Here is a 21,617-nt window from a genome sequence, read left to right on the forward strand (position 1 = left end):
TTATCAGAACCACTCTGATTATGGATGATCTTTACTGTGATATTCAGAGCTCGTTTAAATCTCCTTAACCCTAAAGAGAGAGGGAAAAGCCCGCACTTTTCCTGGTCCGTGAGTTGCTTTTTAATCACTCATCTCGGAACCTTTTCTTATAAAGCAAATATTGCTCCAAACCTTCCTCGAATATACTAGATGTTGATCTTGGCGAAGTATTTTAATTTAGCCAAATCTTAAATTTTCTTGCCTATAAAATGTGGTACTTATGGTCTCCCTGCCCACCTCAGAGTGGTGTGGTGACGAATCAACTGAGATAATGATTAAAAAGACATTTTTATACTATTCCAAGTTCTGCACAAACAACATATAATTATCAACTTAGACCGAAAGAGTGTACGTTTTGGGAATGAATTTATTTATTTATTTTTGTTTTGTTTTTTTTAACTTTTTGTTGTATAATATAACATATACAAAGCAAAGAAAGAAAAAAGCCATAGTTTTCAATGCACTCTTCAACAAGTAGTTATAGGACAGATCCCAGAGTTTGTCATGGGCTACCATATCATCATCTCAGATTTTTCCTTCTAGCTGCTCCAAAATACAGGAGGCTAGAAGGAATTTTTTTTATCATCACAACAGACTTTTTGTGAAAAACAATGTATATACAAAAAAGCAACAAATTTCAAAGCACAGCACCACAATTAGTTGTAGAACAGATTTCAGAGTTTGGCATGGGTTACAATTCTACCCTTTTAAAGGTTTTTACTTCTAGCTGCTCTAAGATACTGGAGATTAAAAGAAGTATCAACTTAGTGATTCAGCAATCATATTCATCTGTTAAACCCTATCTTCTCTGTATAACTCCACCATCACCTTTGACTTTCTATCCCAAAGTGTACATTTTAAGCTACTTAATGCTTCATTTACTTGGAGATAAAGGTTGCTCTGTCTTCTTTCTGATGAAATTCTGGATCGACATATCTATGTCTAATCTCTTAAAGACTCTGCTTAATATATTGTACCTCATTCTGGTCTTGATGACAGCAAGAGCAAATATTTATTGAGACCCTACTACATCTCAGATATGGCACTGGGTTCTGCAAAGGAGCAACAGATGCAACCAACACTTACCTCAATTAGCTAATTGTCTAGGGGGTGAGTCTTGTGACAGTCTGGCACATGGCAGGGGATCTCATGCAATGTGTAACAACTGTTTATTAATTATTTTAAAATTATTAATTTTATTTTATAAAAATAATTTATAATAATTATTAATTATTTTGCTATTCATGGTACAAATTTGACAATCACTTAGATCGAATTCTGTAGAGAGCACTGCTTACCTGGCTTTGTTCATGCTTGATTCTAGAATCTTAACTATAATATTCAAGTAGGAGCAACTCTATGGAAAAAAAAAAACAGAATGGGTTCTTCAGTTCATGATTTTTGAAGGGGCCAAAAGTTTGGATAGGATAGCAGTCCATTTTCTGTAATGAGAACTGTACCATGTTCTCTTGCTAGTTATACTTGATTGGTTATGTGGCTTTTATCCCGGTATCAGTTTTACAATTGATAACCACCCTTCATAAATTGCATGGTCTTTATTATTGTTTTACTTGGCTTTTATTCCCTTGTTGTGTGCACCAATCTGCCTGCTACTTGGCTCTCCCTACTAAAATTCTCTATTTTGCTCATATGCAAAGTTCTAAGTATACTACCAGTGAATTTATTTTAAAAGCATTTCTTTTAAAGACATTGTTTGCTTCAAATATCATTCATGCCAGAGACCCAGGTTCAATTCCCAGTGCCTGCCCATGTGAAAAAAAAATATATATATATATACATATCATTCAAAATGCTGGCTGCCTAATTTATAGGCATCATAGAATAACCACACAACTCTTCAGTTCTCTGTCTCTCATACTTTAACTTGAGGAATTTTTATTTGTTTTCCAGCTGTGTTCCTTCTGCTGGAAGGGTGTTTGAAAATTTCTGTAGCAATGGGAGGGGCATTTTGAATCCTGTTTGGGGCAGAAGTGTTTATTAGGTATAAGTAGATGCTGTATCAGTTATCTACTGCTGTGTAACAAGCTACCCCTAAAAGTAGTAGTTTTACATAAGAATAATTTATTTAGCTCACATTCTTTGGGTATGCTGGGGGCTGGGCTCGTTTGTGTGGTTCCCTTGTTGGACTCAACCTGGCTTATTCATGTATCAAAGGTCAGCTGGCAGTTGGTGGTTATTGGCTGAGATGATGGGGATGCAAGAGTCACATGCCTGTAGTTATTTAGTAGGCTAGCATGGTTTACATAGTGGTGGAAAAGTTCCAACCCAGCCCAGTTCCAAGCATTTTTTAAGCCTCTGCTTGTGTCACATTTCCTAATGATGTATTGGTCAAAGCAAATCACTTGGCTAATCCATGTTCAAGGAGTGGAGGAATTAAATACTACAGTTGTTTTTTGATGGGAGGAACTCTAATATTCTATTACAAGGATGAGTTTTTGTTCTTTACCAGAGATGCTGCCTTGTTTAATCACTAAGGCATTTCCTGCATAACATTATTCAGAATTCCCTGGCGATAGCTTGGGGTGTTTACAATTTCTTCAGCCCCTGGCCAATATCATGTGGGTAAGAGTAGCACTTAAAATTTCACCTATCTGTACTTCTTAGGTATAAGAAAGCACAAACTTGGATAGGCTAAAGAATGCCCAGTATAAGAGTTAAGTATATAAATGATGGATGGATGGATAGAAAGAAATGAGAGAGGGAGGGAGGAAAGGGAGAGAGTGGAAATAAACACACACACAAAAATCTTTAAATCAGTGCTTTGCAACCACAGGCCATTTTTGTTTTTTACCCAAGGGACATTTGTTAATTCCTAGAGGCACTTTTGTTGGTCACAACTAAAAGGGTACTCGGGCCAGGGATGCTGCTAAACAATCTACAATGTACAGGACTTCCCCCACAGCAAGAATATCCAGTCACAATGTTGATAATGACAAGATTAAGAAATTCTACTTTATATTGAAGATGTATCAGATGAATTCATATAATATGGGTCATAGCAGGGCACTTAGAAGATGCAAACTAAGAAAGGAGAAGACAAAAGGTCATTTCGGTCCTCAGCTTGCTGAAGGAAGGATGTTTATTTGGATGAAGTCAGATTGGAGTTGTTCCTCAAGCATAGCATGTAACTTGGGAGAGGAAGCCAGATGCCCTTCATTATTGTCTTCCGTATTTTTATGACTACCTCAGGTGACCTTCTCTCCCAGAGTAGAATGGATTTGAGATGCATCTTGTGGGGCCCTTACTTGTAAACTGTAGCTCTTAGAGCCAACGGTGTTTTCCAGTGATTCTTAATTCTTCCATGTTGACTAAGACCTGTAGAAAGGATCTGATGTCTGGATCATTTTTTAAACAATATGTAGTGATTAAGCATACTATCCTGTTATTGCCACTTCTTAATGTGAAAGCCTGAGCCAGTCACTTTTTACCTTTTAGTAAAATGGGCATGATAATACCTACCCTGAAAATAGGTTGGTAATGAATAAATAAAAGATGGTTAAAAAGAACATTGCCTGGCACATAGAAAGGACTAAGTAAATGGTTGTGGTGATGGTGGCATTTTTTTTTGGGGGGGGGATTGTATTCTCAGTAGCAGGAAGAATCAATTTAAAAAAGTGAAACTAGAATCACTGAGCTTTAAAAGTCCATTGGTCCCACACCTCATTTTTTTTCTTCGAAAATACATAAATACCACTGATTATCATAAGTCTTTGATTGCCACCTCTCTAATCCTTGCAAGTATGTAGCAGAGGCCCCCATTGTGCTAAAATGGGAATAATTGGTAATACCGGAATCATAATTTGATTTCCCCTTTACAGTGATGGGAAGGAATACAGGAAAATCTAAAGGTTCATGGGTTCTTAACAGTTGTTTCTAAGTTTTCCAACTTGTACTTAGAGAGTGGAAATATTTAGAGGAAAGCAGGGAGGATCTTCTCTGCTTATGTGCAGTAGATTTTCTTTCCTTGGAGTCCATTCACGGTTTCTTACTTTGTTAAATAAGTGCTGTCTACGTCTTATTTAGCACATTAAACCACATCATCCTTTCAAATATTCAAAACTAAAATGTTCTCCAATGTCTGTCACCTGGAGCATAGTTACTTTATCTACTGGTAAGATGAAAGTAGCTAAACAATCTTTCCTACAACCCACAGTATTAAACAGTAATGAAATTTGACCACACATTTTGCTACCTTCTACTGACATGGAATCATAAGTGGGAAAGGAATGTTGAAAGGCACGTTTTAGATATTTTGTCATGTATTTGCTAGTGTGAATCCGAGATTTTACATTTAGTGAGTTGACTGGTTTTTTCAAATAAATATATAAAATGAAACAAAAGTTACCCACGTTCAAACAACAAAGCCAGGAATAGAATATGTGCTTCTTGATTATTATCAACCAAAGGAGACCTGTGAATTACAGAAAAACCACATGTAAATGCTTCAAAGGAAGTATGCCAAACACATTATGCGTGTGTTTTTAAAAAGATTTAGTAGCTCCTTTAAAGCTTTAAGTAAAGCTGTTAGTCTGACTAATCATGTACCCCTAAAACCAATTAAATTTTTCAACTAGAGAAATGTTCTTCAAATGCTTTTGAAAAAATAAAAGTTCCCTCCTAAAGCCAACACCTTTTAATTAACAAAATACTCAGAGCAAAGATGTGGCTTGCAATAGTGTATTACACCTACTGTTATTCTTGCTACTATTCTGGTTTGCAAACTCAATTCATTTTAGCTCTTTTGAGCTCGATTTTCTATCTGCTTAGCTATGGAAGGAAAAACAGTTCTTGGTGGAGCCATTTTAATGTTCTAATGAATGCATGAGAGAAGCATTATGCTACAATCATCAGTAGTCAGACTAGTAAGTGTGTGTATTTATATATGTATTTGTGTCTGTGTATATACTCTGTGTGTCTGTGTGTGTGTGTGTGTGTATGTGTGTGTATAGTGAGAGGATGTGTGTGTGTGTTTGGTCTAATTGTAATGCATGTGGTTCTAATGAAGTAATTAAGCAGGAGAAACCTCAGCATCTGTTGCTGAAGGGATGGTTAATAGCATGACACCAGAAGACTACAGGAGTCCATGCAGGAAGAGATACTTCCTCGAAAGGGCCTCAAGACTACTGTGATATCCACGGGGAGATACTGCCCACTCAGGTTACAAAGGCTGAGATCTCTAGCAGCCATTCCCTGGGCCAGTTCCCTGTGACCCCAGAAAGCATCTGGGCCAAAAGGCGGATGTCTAGGCAAGTAGATCACGCTGAGGAGGGATTAAATTGTGCCTGAAGGGATGCCATTTCTCCTGCTCCAAGAGAACCTGCAGAACCATCCAGAGCATGTTGGTGTCTGTGCTTTTTAGTCAGTACTGCCTGAGGTTCATGGACTTGGGCACTCTCAACCAATCCACTACCCATCTTCCCAAGTACCAGCTTAACAAGAACCCTCTGCAACTGACCCTTAGAGTAAAGAGCCTGTTTTCTAGACTGTTCTGTCCCCTACAGATCTGATCAAGCCACGCTTTAGCCAATGAAGTGATATATGTATCTAAGTAATATGACCCAGCTGAAAAGAAAGAACCTCATTTAAAGAAAAAAAAAAAGCAAAGACACCCAAAAACGTGGTGTGAGTTCATATGATATATGTAATAAGATAAATGTCCTTAGGATTTCAAAACCCTTCCTCTGGAATATTTTGCTAAAAACAAAGCAAAGCAAGAAGCAATATGTACATGGCATAGGTGGATCTGGAGAAACATATTTTTTGGAAGATGAAAATATTTCAAATAGTGTTGGTCTACCCAGAATTGGTCCTAATAAAAAGCGTGAAGTAGATCAAGATTAGCTTCCTCTTTATGTGATAGCACTTTTCTTTTGTTTCTGAAGCCCCAAAGTTTGAAACTTTAGCAATCAGTTCTAAATTACCATCAGCTATCTTTTCACCCCATGCAAAACCAGCAGAAACAAACACACAGAAAACTTAATAATGGTGCAAGGTTTTGTTCTTCCTAGAGATGATTAAGTAAGAAGATGTTAAAGTGACTTTTTTTTTTTGTATGCTATATGGAGGGGTTACATTTCACTCTTTTCCCATGTGAGTATTCCGTTATTGCAGCACCATTTGTTGACTTTTTGTTTGTTTTTTTGTTCGTTTTCTTTTGGGAAGTACATGGGCCGGGAATCGAACCCAGGTCTCCAGCATGGCAGGCGAGAACTCTGCCACTGAACCACCCTCGTACCCTCCATGTGACTTACCTGGGTCCTTCAAAAAAAGAAAACACACACACACAGAAATCTAGAGTTGGGATTTGAAGAGGAAATGAGATTTTATCTGAAGAAGGGAGACAAGAGTCTTCAAGCAGTTTAGAAGGCATGCAGAAAGACGCAATCATGTGCAAATGCCCTTGCTAACTGGGGGATGGTGAATTGAGACCGAACACAGCAAAAATGGTGGGAGGCCAGGCTGGGGTGTGAAGTCTCATTCAGATGGTACAGAACCTAGGATGCCATGCTAATGTAGAAAGCGAGGTGTTAAATTGTTTGAGCAGGAAAGGATAAAGGAAAAGGAAAAAAAAAAAAAAAAGCACCTGTACAGTGTACTTCACTATCAGAAAAATGGTAGAGGGTCTTTTACATATATAGGTCCATAAAATCTTTAGAACAATTCCAGGAGATTGGTTGTTTTCCCCGTGGTGCCGGTGAAGACTCTGAGGCTTGGACAAATTCACTTTGGCAATCATAATATAATCCCTTACCCCAAGATGCTTGTAATCTCAGATTAGGTGACTTGTCAAAGGTTTTATGTCTAAGAAACAGTAAAGCCAGCTGTATGGAAGTACTATTATAATCGACATTTTACGTAGGAGTTAATGGAGATTCAGAGAGTTTGAGTAACCTGCCTGAGATTACACAGCTAAGAAATGGCAGAACAAGGAAATCCAACAGTTTGGCACCAGAGAATCCCCTCTGCCTCCTTATCCAGGAATTTTTCCTCTTCCCTTCGCACCCCCCACCCCGCCCCTCCATTGAAAGATACAAAATATAAAAAGGAGTTGACTGATTCTATTTTGTCCCTTTAATGTTTGCCCTTGCATTGTCTGTCCCAAGCAGTGGCTCTCCCTCCATTATTTCCTTGTTCTGATAATAGCTGAAATGACCTAAATAGCCAAAGCCTCAGCACAACTTGGTGTTCTAGCTCTCTGGGAAGCAGTCATACTGATTGGTCTTATTTAATACTCACCGTGGGTTGAGAGCCTCTGTGTTTGCTAAAGAGCTTACTGCACAGGTACTTTTGAAGTTTTGTTCATTTGTTTAACAGACATCAGTTGAGTACTTACTATATTTGAGGATGTATGCTAGGTGCTGGAGATAGAGCAGGGAGTAAGTCAGACAGTTTTCCCACCCTTTCCCACAGGTGGAGAGAATTTCTCAGGTGGTGAAGGCTGGACAAGAGACGAAAATGAACTGGCCAACTGGTCTACCAATCAGATAATCTGCCAGTGGCGGGTGCATTTTTTTGTTGTTTTGTTTTGTTTGTTGTGTCTTTCAGAGATGGCAGAATTGCTCCACTCTGAATCTGCTTCAGCTGACTCTTTTCTTTGTTTTTTTTTTTGTCATACTTCCTTTTTTATGGGAGAATTTTATGACATCATCCCAGTGTCATTTGTTTCTAATTTTCAGTCATCTTGAATTTGTTTTTCAAACTTGCTTTCCAGAAAACAGTGGTCTGTTCCTTGCCAAGTATGAGGATTCTTTGTATACTCATTCTTCACTATATTTAAGGTGATATGATCATTTCCACTTCATTAAGTAGTTCTTTGCTGGTCAGAAGCAAGTCCAGGAGGAAAAAAATATGCTCTATTCATGCTCTTTCTTGAGGTCAAATTTTCAGTAAGTCAAGTTAAAGAAGACAAAAGCATTTTCTGACACTTCCCATAATCTTGAAGTCCTCCTAAACTGCTGTACAATGGCTCAGTGTCCTATGTGTATCTATTTTAAGAATAGCTTGTCCATGTTTTTTAGTCATTCAGCTGTTGTGCAGTTAGCTCCTATAGTGATGCTGTAATCCCACTCTCTTTTTAACCTTACACATGCATCCTCTCTGGGGATTCAGCTCTACTTCTGGAATCCCTTTTAAGGTTTCTAGATCTTATGGCCTTCCATGCTTCCTCCTACTGGACCGTGGATCTGTGGATCATGAGATATATTTTTGCTTCAGATAATGTTTCATTCTTTCTAGAAGGAATCTCAGATTAGTGACAGAGCTTTAAAGAAGTGATTTTTTTTTATTTCCTCAGTGTTGTCTTTCAGTCATTACTTGTTGTCATCTGTTTTGATTCTGTTTGACACTGTAAGCACATTTTTATTTCTTTCTGCCTTGTTCAAGATTATTTCTTCCATCTGTAGGAACCACTTGTCTCTTAAAAGCTAGAGATAAAAGACATTCCTCCACCCCTCCCATCTTCTTCTCTAGCAAGAAGACAACCTCAAAAGCATAAAAAGTCAAACAACCATGAAAAGTAATTCATGGCCACCTCAGAAAGGAAATCCAACATGGCACATTTTCCTTACACTCCTAAGTTTTCTCATTGCCCATGCCTCTTGGGTTTCCTACTGAGGTCTTGACTTTTGCAGCTTTCTCTGAAAGCTTTGACTCTGAACTACATAGTCAAAAACTTGTTTGCCGCTGTTCCCCTGGATATATTAGGTTCTTCAGGCCTGAATTAGGCATTCCTTTCCCCTGACCACTCATCTCTGATAACCTAGTAATTTGGGGGAATTTAGTGCCAATTCATACCAGCAAGTGCAGCCCCCTTCAGTAAACACAGGGCCACATACAGACCTTCAGCTGTGTTTTATCCAAGTATTGTGATTTTCCCAGCCCTTATTCCCAATTTCTCACTGTATTTGTTCATCAGTATATTCTTTACTTGCCACGTGTAGAAAAATAGTTCGTATACGATAATAATTATACCTAACGTTGTTGATTACCTACTAGTTTCAGGTGTGGTGGTTGTTGTTATTATGTCTCTGGAATTGTTCTATGTTCATTTCTTTTATTAGTCATTTAATTCACATATCTTCCCCTGCCAGTCCCCTGACATTTTTCCTGTGATTATCTCTCCTTTACTGAGGAGAACTGAAGCTTAGAGAAGTTAAGTAACTTAACCAAGGTCACAGAATTCCCAAGTCAGAGACAGAGGTTCTCTTCCAGGTGTTTGTACACCCACATTTCAGCTCTTAACAAAATTGCCATGTGCTATCTTATGCTGTGATGTTCAACCTATGAATACTAGCTTAATATTCATTTATTTGATAATTTGTGAGTGACCTTAGAACAATGTTTCATGTCCCAGTAGAAAAATTGTGTTAGCTCTCATTTTCCAAAAATAATATAACTTGATTTTTCTTCACTGTTAGTCTGTTTATTATCAATCTGAAAAAAAAAGAAAAACAGATGACAAAATGCTCCCAATATAAAATACACAGCTAAGACAAGAACATTTCATTGATTTGATTTCCCCAGGGCCAACTCCACAGTAATTTTCTTCTTATTCAGGGAAATCATAATTCAAAACTAAGATGTTATCCATTCTCTTCTTTTGCTTTTTCATTCCTTGAGTGAAAAATTTAAAAAAAGTAAAATATATTCATCTGGCAAGGTTTGATTGCTTTTGGTTTCCTTTAGCAATCCCACAATCTGTATAATTGTTATGAAGAAGGACTATTTCAGTTAAATTAATTGTCCAGGCATGGAATTAAGCAAAGTCACTTCTGGAAGATTGTTTAATATGTATTAGTGAAAAGTTTGAGTCTTTGAAGTTTCCTAACATATTGTACTATGTAAAGTACCCACATTATTAGGGGAGGAAAAGCACATAATGACAAATTGTTGCCCTTCAACTAAACCTGATCTGTAAAGTTAATTGAATTTGGGTCAACGCATGTTTCTAATTTTTCTTTTTTCTCTTTCTCCTTTTTTGCAACAAATATTTTAGCTCCTAGTCAGACTGTTACTCTGGTGACACAACCTGTGGTTACCAAGGAAACTGCCATCTCCAAACTAGAAATGCCATCTTCCTTGCTGTCGGAGGTACCCGCTCTGGCAGATTTCAACCGGGCTTGGACAGAACTCACCGACTGGCTTTCTCTGCTTGATCGTGTCATTAAGTCTCAGAGGGTGATGGTGGGTGACCTCGAAGACATCAATGAAATGATCATCAAGCAGAAGGTATGGGGACAAAAGATAACAGCTGAAAGAGTTCTTTAAAAGTGAAGATTCTCCGCAGACCAGTTCACTCCCCTCACACATTTCCCACCAGTTTTTAGGTAGCTTTTCTCTGTCAGCGAGCATACTTCTTTCACTACTCCGTTCAACCACAGTATGACCATGGATACAAATAAATGCAATGCTCTAAAGCAGCCATACCTTTAAAAGGAAAAATACAAAGGAAAAAAGAATAAACTTATCAGTATAACTGGCTTAATTAAATTCACTCAACAACTGGCATTTTAAAAATCCTGTTTCGTGCCAAATAAGTACCTCAGTTTAGTTGTTTACCCGGAAACTGTTTGTTTTGGCATTAGACAGCCAGACATATTACGGAATCAAATATAATCTGGGAGTTGGTTATTATCCTCTCTTTAAGATGTCTATGCCAGTTTTCCTCCTCCAGGAATGAGGGTAATTGAAAGTTAGCTAGAAATAAAAAGAGAGCTGTAAAAAAAATAATCTATTTTTAAATATCCCAGATCTTAATATTGGTATTTATGCAATGCCATCATCAAATAAGCTTCTTTTTAATTCAAAGATTGCAATCCTAAACCTCCTTGGAATCCGTTCTGCAAAGTTAAGACATCAATTAGAAGCATAAGATTATATTGATACAAATGTGTTTTAGCTAGCTAGAATAAACATGCTCTGTATCTGTTGAGTTCTGAATGTGTAAGAAAAGTAGTTATTTCATTCGTATGAGCTTTTCAAAGTTTTCTAAAGACATACTAAATTGTATTGAAGGCATATAGGTGTCACAGAACTGCCTTTTGAAAATGAAAGGAGCAAGGCAAGAAGAGTAAAGGAAATCTCTTTTTAAAATGAACTTCAGAAAATTAGTAGGAACAAAAATAATCTGCTAGTTAATGACCTGCATTTAAAGTACCTAGAGCTTGTACCCAAAACACCTGAATTTGGTGACTTTTCTCTGTCATTTGCAAATTATATGATTCTTTGGATCTTGGTATTCCCATCTGGGTGCAGGGTGCAGAGAATACACGTTCACACTCACCACATAATGAGAGTATGTGTGTATATATTGATTGGTAAATGTTATATATATAATTGTCTATATATAAAGACAGTAAAATTTGTTTTGCTACTTTATGAGAAGTATAATAGCCGCATTATTTCAGAAAAAGCAACTGGGGTGCCTAGATGTCACACTTCTAAGTAGCAGAGTAAGGATTCAAACCCATGTCTGATTCCTAAGCCTGTGTTCTTATTCATTATATATGCTGCCTACCAGTAATAACTATAACTGTGGTTACCCTTTAGAGATAAATATTTGTGTATGTTTGGGTGTGTGCATATATATATATGTAAATATATATACACACACACATATGTACTGTCAGATAAAAGACAAATGTTAAGAATTTAGAAAAGAGAGACCATTTATTTATAAAAGGGAGATAATTTTCAAATTGTGGAATGCTCTATTCCAAGACAAAAGCACTCTGTTTTTCCCTAAGAGACTGCTTAAATAGTGACTGCAGTGAGGCTACACAAGAAAAAAAAAAGATTGATTAAGGAAAAAAAAAGTAAGAATGACAAGCTGTATAAGGAGATGGAATCCTTACAAAAAACTCCAACAGAAGTCCTGTTTTCAGGGAAATCAAGACTAAGGTTCAAAGAATGTCAGAAGGTTCTAGCAATTGTGTAACCTCAGAGAGGCTCAGATAACTTAGGTATGTGTGAATGATTTCAACATGTATAGATAAGTTGGCCTTTGCTTTAGACATATACCGACAAGTTGCCTCCAGTCTCTTCCCAATTCATTTAACAATGCACATACACGTACAGACATGTCTTGTTTTATTGCACTTCATTATATTGTGCTTCACAGCCATTGCAATTTTTCTTTTTTTTTTTACTAGCTGAAGTTCTGTGGTAACCTTGTGTTGAGCAAGTCTCTTGGCACCATTTTTCCAATAGTTTGTATTCACGTCGTGTCTCTGTGCCACATTTTGGTGGTTATTATGGTGCTAAGATTTTTTCATTACCATTGCATTTATTATGGTGATCTGTGATCAGTGATCTTTGATGTTGCTATTGTAATTGATTTGGGGCTCCACAAATCGTGCCCTTGTAAGACAACAAACTCATTCCATAAATGATGTTTGTGTTTTGACTGCTCCCAGGACTGCCCATTCCCCTATCTTTCTCCCTTTCTTTGGGTCTCTCTATTTCCTGAGACACAACAATATTGAAATCAGGCCAGTCGATAACCCTACAATGGCCTCTAAGTTTTTAAGTGAAAAAAGGAGTCACCCGTCTCTCACTTTAAATAAAAAATTAGAAATGTTTAAGCTTAATGAGGAAGGCATGGTGAAAGCGGAAATAGGACAAAAAGTGGCCTCCTTGCTCCAAACAGATAACCAAGTTGTGAATGTAAAGGAAAAGTTCTTGAAGGAAATTAAAACTCATACCCTAGAGAACACACAAATGATAAGAAAGTGAAACAGCTTTATTGCTGATATGGAGAAAGTTTTAGTGGTCTGGGGAGAAGATCAAACCAGCCACAACATTCCCTTAAGTCAAAACCTAATGCAGAGCAGGGCCCTAACTCTGTTCAATTCTGTGAAGACTTAGAGAGGTAAGGAAGCCTCAGAAGAAAGAGTAAAGCTGGCAGAATTTGGTTCATGAAGTTTAAGGAAAGATGTCTTCTCTATAACAAAGAAAGTACAGGGCTGGAGCAGCTGGTGCTGATGGAGAAGCTGCAGCAAGTTATCCAGAAGATGGAGCTAAGAGATTGATAAAGGTAGCGACACTAAACAACAGATTTTCAATGTAGATTAAACAGCCTTCTATTGGAAGTAGATACCATCTAGGACCTTCATAGCTAGAGAGGAGAAGTCAGGGCCTGACTTCAAAGCTTCAAGACAGGCTGACACTCCTGTTAGGGGCTAATATAGCTGGTGACTTGAAGTTCAAGGTGATGCTCATTTACCATTCATGGAGAGGAGGGGAAATCTAGGGTCCTTAAGAATTATGCTAAATCTACTCTGCCTGTGCTCTCTAAATGGAACAACAAAGCCTGAATGACAACACATCTGTTTACAACATGATTTATTGACTATTTTAAGCCCACAGTTGAGACCTACTGCTCAGATAAAATGATTCCTTTCAAAATATTACTACTCATTTGGGAACCCAAGAACTCTGATGGAGATGTGCAACAGGTCGAATATTGTTTTCATGCTTCCTAAAACAAATATCCATTCTGTTGCCCAAGGATCAAGGAGTCATTTTGACTTTCAAGTCTTCAAATTTAAATGATACATTTCCTAAGACTATAGCTGCCATAGATAGTGACTCCTCTGATGGATCTGGGCCATGTAAATTCAAAACGTTCAGTAATGGATTCACCATTCCAGATGCCATTAAGAACATTCGTGATTCATGGGAGAAGGTCAAAATATCAACATTAACAGGAGTTTGGAAGAAGTTGATTCCAACCCTCATGGATGACTCTGAGGGGTTCGTGACTTCAGTGGAAGAAATGACTGCAGATGTGGTGGAAATAGCAAGAGAACGAGAACTAGAAGTGAAGCCAGAATATGTGACTGAACTGCTGCAATCTCACGATAAAACTTTAATGGATAAGGAGTTGCTTCTAATGGATGAGCCAAGAAAGTGGTTTCTTGAAATAGAACCTACTCCTGGTGAAGCTGCCATGAATATTGTTGAAATTAGAACAAGGATTTAAAATGTTACATAAACTCAGTTTATTAAGCAACAGCAGCATTTGAGAAGATGGACTCCAATTTTGAAAGAATTTCTGCTGAGAGGAAAATGCTATCAAACTGCATTGCATGCTATAGAGAAATCTTTGGTGAAAGGAGGAGTCAATCAATGTAACAAACTTCATTAGCACCTTATTTTTAGAAATTGCCACAGCTACCCCAACCTTCAACAACCTTTACCCTAGTCAGTCAGCAGCATCGAGGCAGACCCTCCACCTGCAAAAATGATTATGAATTGTTGAAGGCTCACGTGATAGTTAGCTTTTTTTAGCAATAAAGTATTTTTAATTAAGGTATGTACTTTTTTTTTTAGAAATGATGCTATAGCACACTACATAGACAATATAGTGTAAACATAACTTTTACATGTAGTGGTAACCCCCCCAAAATTGTATTACTCACTTGTTATGATACATGCTTTATTGTGGTAGTCTGGAACCAAATTCAAAATATCCTTAAGGTATGCCTGTGTGTGTGTGTGTGTAGGAATACATCTGTATGTAAAATATGTATTCTATGTTAGACACTATGCTGAGCATTTTACAGTTGTACCATGATGATACATACAGAAACCAGAGGTACCTTCTTTTACAGTAGTGCATTGAGTTACACCATTTTCTCTAAAACTATTACCTACCAGAGTAGGCAGTATGTTATAAAATTTAAAGCCAGGGCTTTGGAGTTAGATTCTCTAAGTTCTACAACTCAAGGTCAACTATAGCTGTGTGACCTTGAGTAAGTTATTCAACCTCCCTGAGCTTGATTTTATTTGCCCATAAAATATGGATAATGATAATACCTGCCCTGTAAGTGGTCATGAAGATTAAATTTGGTAGTATATGAGAACTGCTACTCACCTTCCCTGGCTCACTACAAGTATTCAATAAATGTTAGTAATTAATATTATGTTCTACAGTGAACTCAGTGGGAATCTTCCCATTGATGGACTTGATTCATGTAAACTGTATATCACATGATAATATATGAAAACAAGAACATGTTTCTGCATGTGTACCCCATTCTGCCATTGGCATTATGATCCCTTGAAGAAGTTATTTGATACTCGGATGGGAGAGAAAATCCATACTCCCTTATGATGGTTAGTGAACCTAGCCTTTGGGAGGTCTTCAAATACATTTTTTCTTTTTCTGAAAGGGTTACTAATTTAACATCCCTTCAAAGAGATATTCTTTCAGTATAGGCCCAAAATTAATTTAGAGAACAGTGCAAGTGCACAAAGGCTATGAAATGAGACTTAGAAAAACAGGAGCAATTTCAACCATGCCTAGGCATTGTTTAGCAGGAACTACTGAAGTTTCTTTGTGATACTCTCTCTTTTTCTCCGCATCCTGTATAACTCTGCTCAAAGTTAAAAGTCCTGGGGGGTGGTGTGACATGGCCCAGTGGCAGAATTCTCACCTGCCATGCCAGAGAACTGGGTTCCATTCCCAGTGCCTAACCATGCAATAATAATAATAATAATAATAATAATAATAATAATAATGTCCTGGGAAAGAGAGTCCAATTGTCCTTGCTTGACTCCTTTGCTAGAGGAGAGCAGAGAAACTCCTACAGGTTCTTGCAATAAGAGATAATACCCCCTCCGAAGAAATTGAGGCCTGCAACAAAAAGAAGAGGGCAGGGATACTGAGAAGCCCATAAACAACAAATACCCACTGTCCTTGAGCAAGTATATGTAGGATAGGTTGTGGAATAGAGCAAGTGAAAAGAAGACTAGAGAAGGTAATTAAACACACATCTACTTGAACTTTGTAACAGGGAGACCTGAAATAAAGACCTTATATACATCAGTATCTCAAATATAAGTGTGTTGGAAACGTGCACATATAGTGATTGTTTCTTAATAAATTTGAATTGTTTGATGGATAATGTGAATGAAATGTGATATGAAAACTCCAGTTTTTAAGGAATTATGTTGTAGTACAGAGCATCAGAAATTAGGTAGGCTGACATACGGACAAGGCCTTTTCTGACTTCAGGAGAATTAGTTCTAAATTTATGAGATTCTGAACAAACCTTAGATATGCAATGATTGAAATACTGGCTGCAGAAGGTGTGCAAGGATGTTGTGTTTGAATAAGCTAGCCTTTGTACAATTGCTCTAAACCTTGAATTCAAAGGCCTATAAATCACATATTTGTTTTTTTTTTAAAAAAAAAAAAAAAGAACAACTTTTCATTTCTTTTAGCATAGCATGTTTAATCAAATTATTATTTTAGAAAATAGGGGGCTGCTACCATTTTGAAAGGAAAATAGTTTTTGCTAAGTGGATTACTTGACCAAAAGAGAATGAAGGTTAAAGTTGGAACTTTAATTTTTTTTAAAAAGACTGCAAAGTGTAGCCATTTTAAAAATGAGGAAACTCTAACGTTAAATTTTCAAGAGTAGAAAATATAGGATTATATATGTATATTTTGTACCAAATATATAGTTTTTGCTTTAGTCTCAAACATAAGTTAAAGTTTTAAAGTATTAATTACCATCTATTTTCAACACCCTGCATTATTAACATTCCTTTGTTCTTCCTCACGCAAAACATTTTTAAATTTGTACATTTAGTCACTATCATTATACACTCTAAGCATTCCTAGATTATACCATCTCAGACTTTATCGTCTATCTTTCCTTCTGATTTCATTTGTGCCCCCAGCCCTCCTCCCTCTATCATTCTCACATTCAGCTTCATTCAGTGTACTAACATTGTATTACAGTTAGGTAGTATTGTGCTATACATTTCTGAATTTTTACAATCTGTTTACAAACGGATTTTACAATCTGTTGCACAATCTGTATCACTTCAGTTCCAATTACCCAATATCTACCCTATTTCTATCTCCTGATGACCTCTGTCCTTAACTGAAATTATCCAAGTTCGTTCCTTAATGTTAGTTCATATCAGTGAGACCATAAAGTGTTTGTCCTTCTGTTTCTGGCTAATCTCACTCAGCATAATGTCCTTAAGGTCCTTCCATGTTGTTATTATACTTCATAACTTTATTCTGCCTTACAGCTGTATAATATTCCATTGTATGTATATACCACAGCTTGTTTAGCCACTCCTCTGTTGATGGACATTTGGGCTGTTTCCATCTCTTGGCAATTGTAAATAATGCTGCTATATACATTGGTGTGCAAATGTCCGTTTGTGTCCTTGCCCTCATGTCCTCTGAGTAGATACCTAGCAATGGTATTGCCGGATCATATGGCAATTCTATACTTAGCTCCCTGAGGAACCGCCAAACTGCCTTCCACACCGGTTGTACCATTTGATATTCCCACCAACAGTGGATAAGTGTGCCTATTTCTCCACATCCTCTCCAGCACTTGTAGTTTTCTGTTTTATTGATAATGGCCATTCTGGTGGGTGTGTGATGATATCTCATAGTGGTTTTGATTTGCATTTCTCTAATAGCCAGGAAAGTTGAACATCTTTTCATGTGCCATTTGGCCATTTGTATTTCCTCTTCTGAGAAGTGTCTGTTCGAGTCTTTTGCAGATTTTGTAACTGGGTTGTCTATCTTTTTGTTGTTGAGTTGAACAATCTCTTTATATATCCTGGATACTAGACCTTTATCTGATATATCGTTTCCAGACATTGTCGCCCATTGTATAGGGTGTCTTTTTACTTTCTTGACAAAGTTCTTTGATGCACAAAAGTGTTTAATTTTGAGGAGTTCCCATTTATTTCTTTCTTTCTTCAATACTCATGCTTTAGGTGTAAGGTCTAGGAAACCGCCTCCTATTATAAGATTTATAAGATATTTCCCTACATCTTCTTCTAACAGTTTTATGGTCTTAGATCTAATGTTTAGGCCTTTGATCCATTTTGAGTTAATTTTTGTATAGGGTGTGAGATATGATTCCACTTTCATTCTTTTGCATGTGGATATCCAGTTCTCTAGGTACCATTTATTGAAGAGACTGTTCTCTCCCAGGTGAGTTGGCTTGACTGCCTTATCAAAGATCAATTGTCCATAGATGAGAGGGTCTGTATCTGAACACTCTATTCGATTCCATTGGTCAGTATATCTATCTTTATGCCAGTACCATGCTGTTTTCACCACTGTAGCTCCATAATACGCCTTAAAGTCAGGTAGCGTGAGACCTCCAGCTTCGTTTTTCTTTCTCAGGATACTGTTAGCTATTCGGGGCACCCCACCCTTCCAGATAAATTTGGTTATTGGTTTTTCTATTTCTGAAAAGTAAGTTTTGGGGATTTTAATTGGTATTGTATTGAATCTGTAAATCAATTTAGGTAGAATTGACATCTTAACTATATTTAGTCTTCCAATTCATGAACATAGTATGCCCTTTCATTTATTTAGGTCTTCTGTGATTTCTTTTAACAATTTCTTATAGTTTTCTCTGTACAGGTCTTTTGCCTCTTCAGTTAAATTTATCCCTAAATATTTTATTCTTTTGGTTGCAATTGTAAATGGAATTTTTTTCATGATTTCTGCCTCAGATTGTTCAACTGGTATATAGAAACACTATGGATTTTTGAGTGTTGATCTTGTAACCTGCCACTTTGCTGTACTCATTTATTAGCTCTAATAGTTTTGCCATGGATTTTTGGGGGGTTTTGACATATAATATCATATCATCTGCAAACAGTGAGAGTTTTACTTCTTCCTTTCCAATTTTGATGCCTTGTATTTCTTTTTCTTGTCTAATTGCTCTGGCTAGAACTTCCAGCACAGTGTTGAATAACAGTGGTGATAGTGAGCATCCTTGTCTTGTTCCTGATCTTAAGGGGAAAGTTTTCAGTTTTTCCCCATTGAGGATGATGTTAACTGTGGGTTTTTCATATATTCCCTTTATCATGTTGAGGAAGTTCCCTTGTTTTCCAATCCTTTGAAGTGTTTTCAACAGGAAAGGATGGTGAATTTTTTCAGATAACTTTTCTGCATCAATCGAGATGATCATGTGGTTTTTCTGCTATGATTTGTTGATATGGTGTATTACTGTAACTGATTTTTGTATGTTGAACCATCCTTATATATCTGGGATGAATCCTATTTGATCATCATGTATAATTCTTTTAATATGCTGCTGGCTTTGGTTTGCAGGAATTTCCTTGAGGATTTTTGCATCTATGTTCATAAGAGAGATTGGTCTGTAGTTTTCTTTTTTTGTAATATCTTTGTCTGGCTTTGGTATGAGGGTAATATTGGCTTCATAGAATGAGTTAGGTAGCTTTCCCTCCTCCTCAGTTTTTTTGAAGAGTTTTAGCAGGATTGGTTATAATTCTTTCTGGAATGTTTGGTAGAATTCACTTGTGAAGCCATCTGGTCCTGGACTTTTCTTTTGGGGAGCTTCTTAATGCCTGATTCACTTTCTTTACTTGTGATTGGTTTGTTGGGGTCATCTATTTCTTCTTGAGTCACTGTTCATTGTTTATGCCTTTCTAGAAAGTTGTCCATTTCATCTACATTGTCAAGTTTATTAGCATAAAGTTGTTCATAGTATCCTCTTATTACTTCCTTTATTTCTGTGGGGTCAGTGATTATGTCTCCTCTTCCATTTCTGATTTTATTTATTTGCATCCTCTCTCTTCTTCTTTTTGTCAACCTCACTAAGTGTCCATCAATCTTATTGATTTTCTCATAGAACCAACTTCTGTTTTTTTGATTTTCTCAATTGCTTTCATGTTCTCAATTTCATTTATTTCTGCTCTAATCTTCATTATTTCTTTCCTTTTGCTTGCTTTGGGGTTAGTTTGCTGTTCTTTCTCTAGTTCTCCAAAGTGGACAGTTAATTCCTCTATTTTTGTTCTTTCTTCTTTTTTAATATAGGCATTTAAGGCAATAAATTTCCCTCTTAGCACTGCCTTTGCTGCATCCCATAAATTTTGATATGTTGTGTTTTCATTTTCATTTGCCTCGAGATATTTACTGATTTCTCTTGTAATTTCTTCCTTGACCCACTGGTTGTTTGAGAGTGTGTTGTTGAGCCTCCATATATTTGTGACTTTTCTGGCACTTTGCCCATTATTGATTTCCAGCTTCATTCCTTTATGATCTGAGAAAGTGTTTCGTATAATTTCAATCATTTTAAATTTATTGAGTCTTGCTTTGTGACCCAGCATATGGCCTATCCTTGAGAATGATCCATGAGCACTTGAGAAAAAAAGTGTATCCTGCTGTTATGGGGTGTAATGTTCTATAAATGTCTGTTAAGTCCAGCTCATTTATTGTATTATTCAAATTCTCTGTTTCTTTATTGATCCTCTGCCTAGATGTTCTGTCCATTGATGAGCGTGTGGAATTGAAGTCTCCAACTATTATGGTAGATGTGTCTATTTATCTTTCCAGTGTTTTCAGTGTTTGCCTCATGTATTTTGGAGCATTCTGGCTTGGTGCATAAATATTTATGATTGTTATACCTTCTTGTTGAATTGTTCTTTTTATTAATACATAGTGTCCTTCTTTGTCTCTTTTAACTGTTTTACATTTGAAGTCTAATTTGTTGGATGTTAGTATAGCTATTCCTGTTCTTTTCTGATTGTTATTTGCATGAAATATGTTTTCCCAACCTTTCAATTTCAACCTATGTTTATCCTAGTGTCTAAGATGTGTTTCCTGTAGACAGCATATGGATGGGTCCTGTTTTTTAATCCATTCTGCCAGTCCGTGTCTTTTGGAGTTTATTCAATTAACATTTAGTGTTACTACTGTATGGGTAGTACTTTCTTATACCATTTTGCCTTTTGGATTGTATATATCTAATTTTCCTTCTTTTTACCTTTACTGATAGTCTTCATTTCTACACTCTTCTCCACACCTCTCTCTCCTATCTTTTCATATCTGTTTCTAATGTTCCCTTTAGTATTTCATGCAGAGCCAGTCTCTTGGTCACAAATTCTTTCAGTGATTTTTTGTCTGAAAATGTTTTAATTTCCCCCCCATTTTTGAAGGACAATTTTGCTGGATATAGAATTCTTGGTTGGCAGTTTTTCTTTTTTAGTAATTTAAATATATCATCCCACTGTCTCCTTGCCTCCATGGTTTCTGCTGAGAAATCTATGCATAGTCATATTGGGCTTCCCTTGAATGTAATGGATTGCTTTTCTCTTGCAGCTTTCAAGATTCTCTCTTTCTCTTTGACATCTGACATTCTGATTAGTAAGTGTCTTGGCGTATGTCTATTTGGATCTATTCTGTTTGGGGTATGCTGCACTTCTTGGATCTGTAATTTTAAGTCTTTCATAAAAGTTGGGAAATTTTCAGTGATAATTTCCTCCATTAGCTTTTCTCCTCCTTTTCCCTTCTCTTCTCCTTCTGGGACACCCACAACATGTATATTCGTGCACTTCATATTGTCCTTCAATTCCCTGAGTCCCTGCCCATATTTTTCTGTTCTTTTCCCTGTATTTTCTTTTGCTTGTCAGATTTTAGATGTCCCATCCTCTAGTTCACTAATCCTATCTTCTGCCTCTTAAAATTGACATTGTAGGTTTCCATTGTTCTTTTTTTCATCTCTTCTACTGTGCCTTTCATTCCCATAAATTCTGTGATT

At 36.8% G+C, this 21,617-nt stretch overlaps 1 protein-coding gene across 9 annotated transcripts in view; it reads left to right on the plus strand.

The window, feature by feature from the left end:
* Positions 1-21,617, plus strand: part of DMD (dystrophin) — a 2,428,671-nt gene that overhangs the window by 1,778,026 nt on the left and 629,028 nt on the right. For all 9 annotated transcript variants that reach the window (XM_077145121.1, XM_077145123.1, XM_077145120.1 and 6 more), the window contains one exon: positions 10,055-10,287. In XM_077145121.1, coding sequence (XP_077001236.1) covers positions 10,055-10,287 — 233 coding nt within the window. The remainder of the gene's footprint in view (positions 1-10,054; positions 10,288-21,617) is intronic.

Source organism: Tamandua tetradactyla, chromosome X (assembly GCF_023851605.1).
Source record: "Tamandua tetradactyla isolate mTamTet1 chromosome X, mTamTet1.pri, whole genome shotgun sequence".
Classification (NCBI taxonomy): Eukaryota; Metazoa; Chordata; class Mammalia; order Pilosa; family Myrmecophagidae; genus Tamandua; species Tamandua tetradactyla.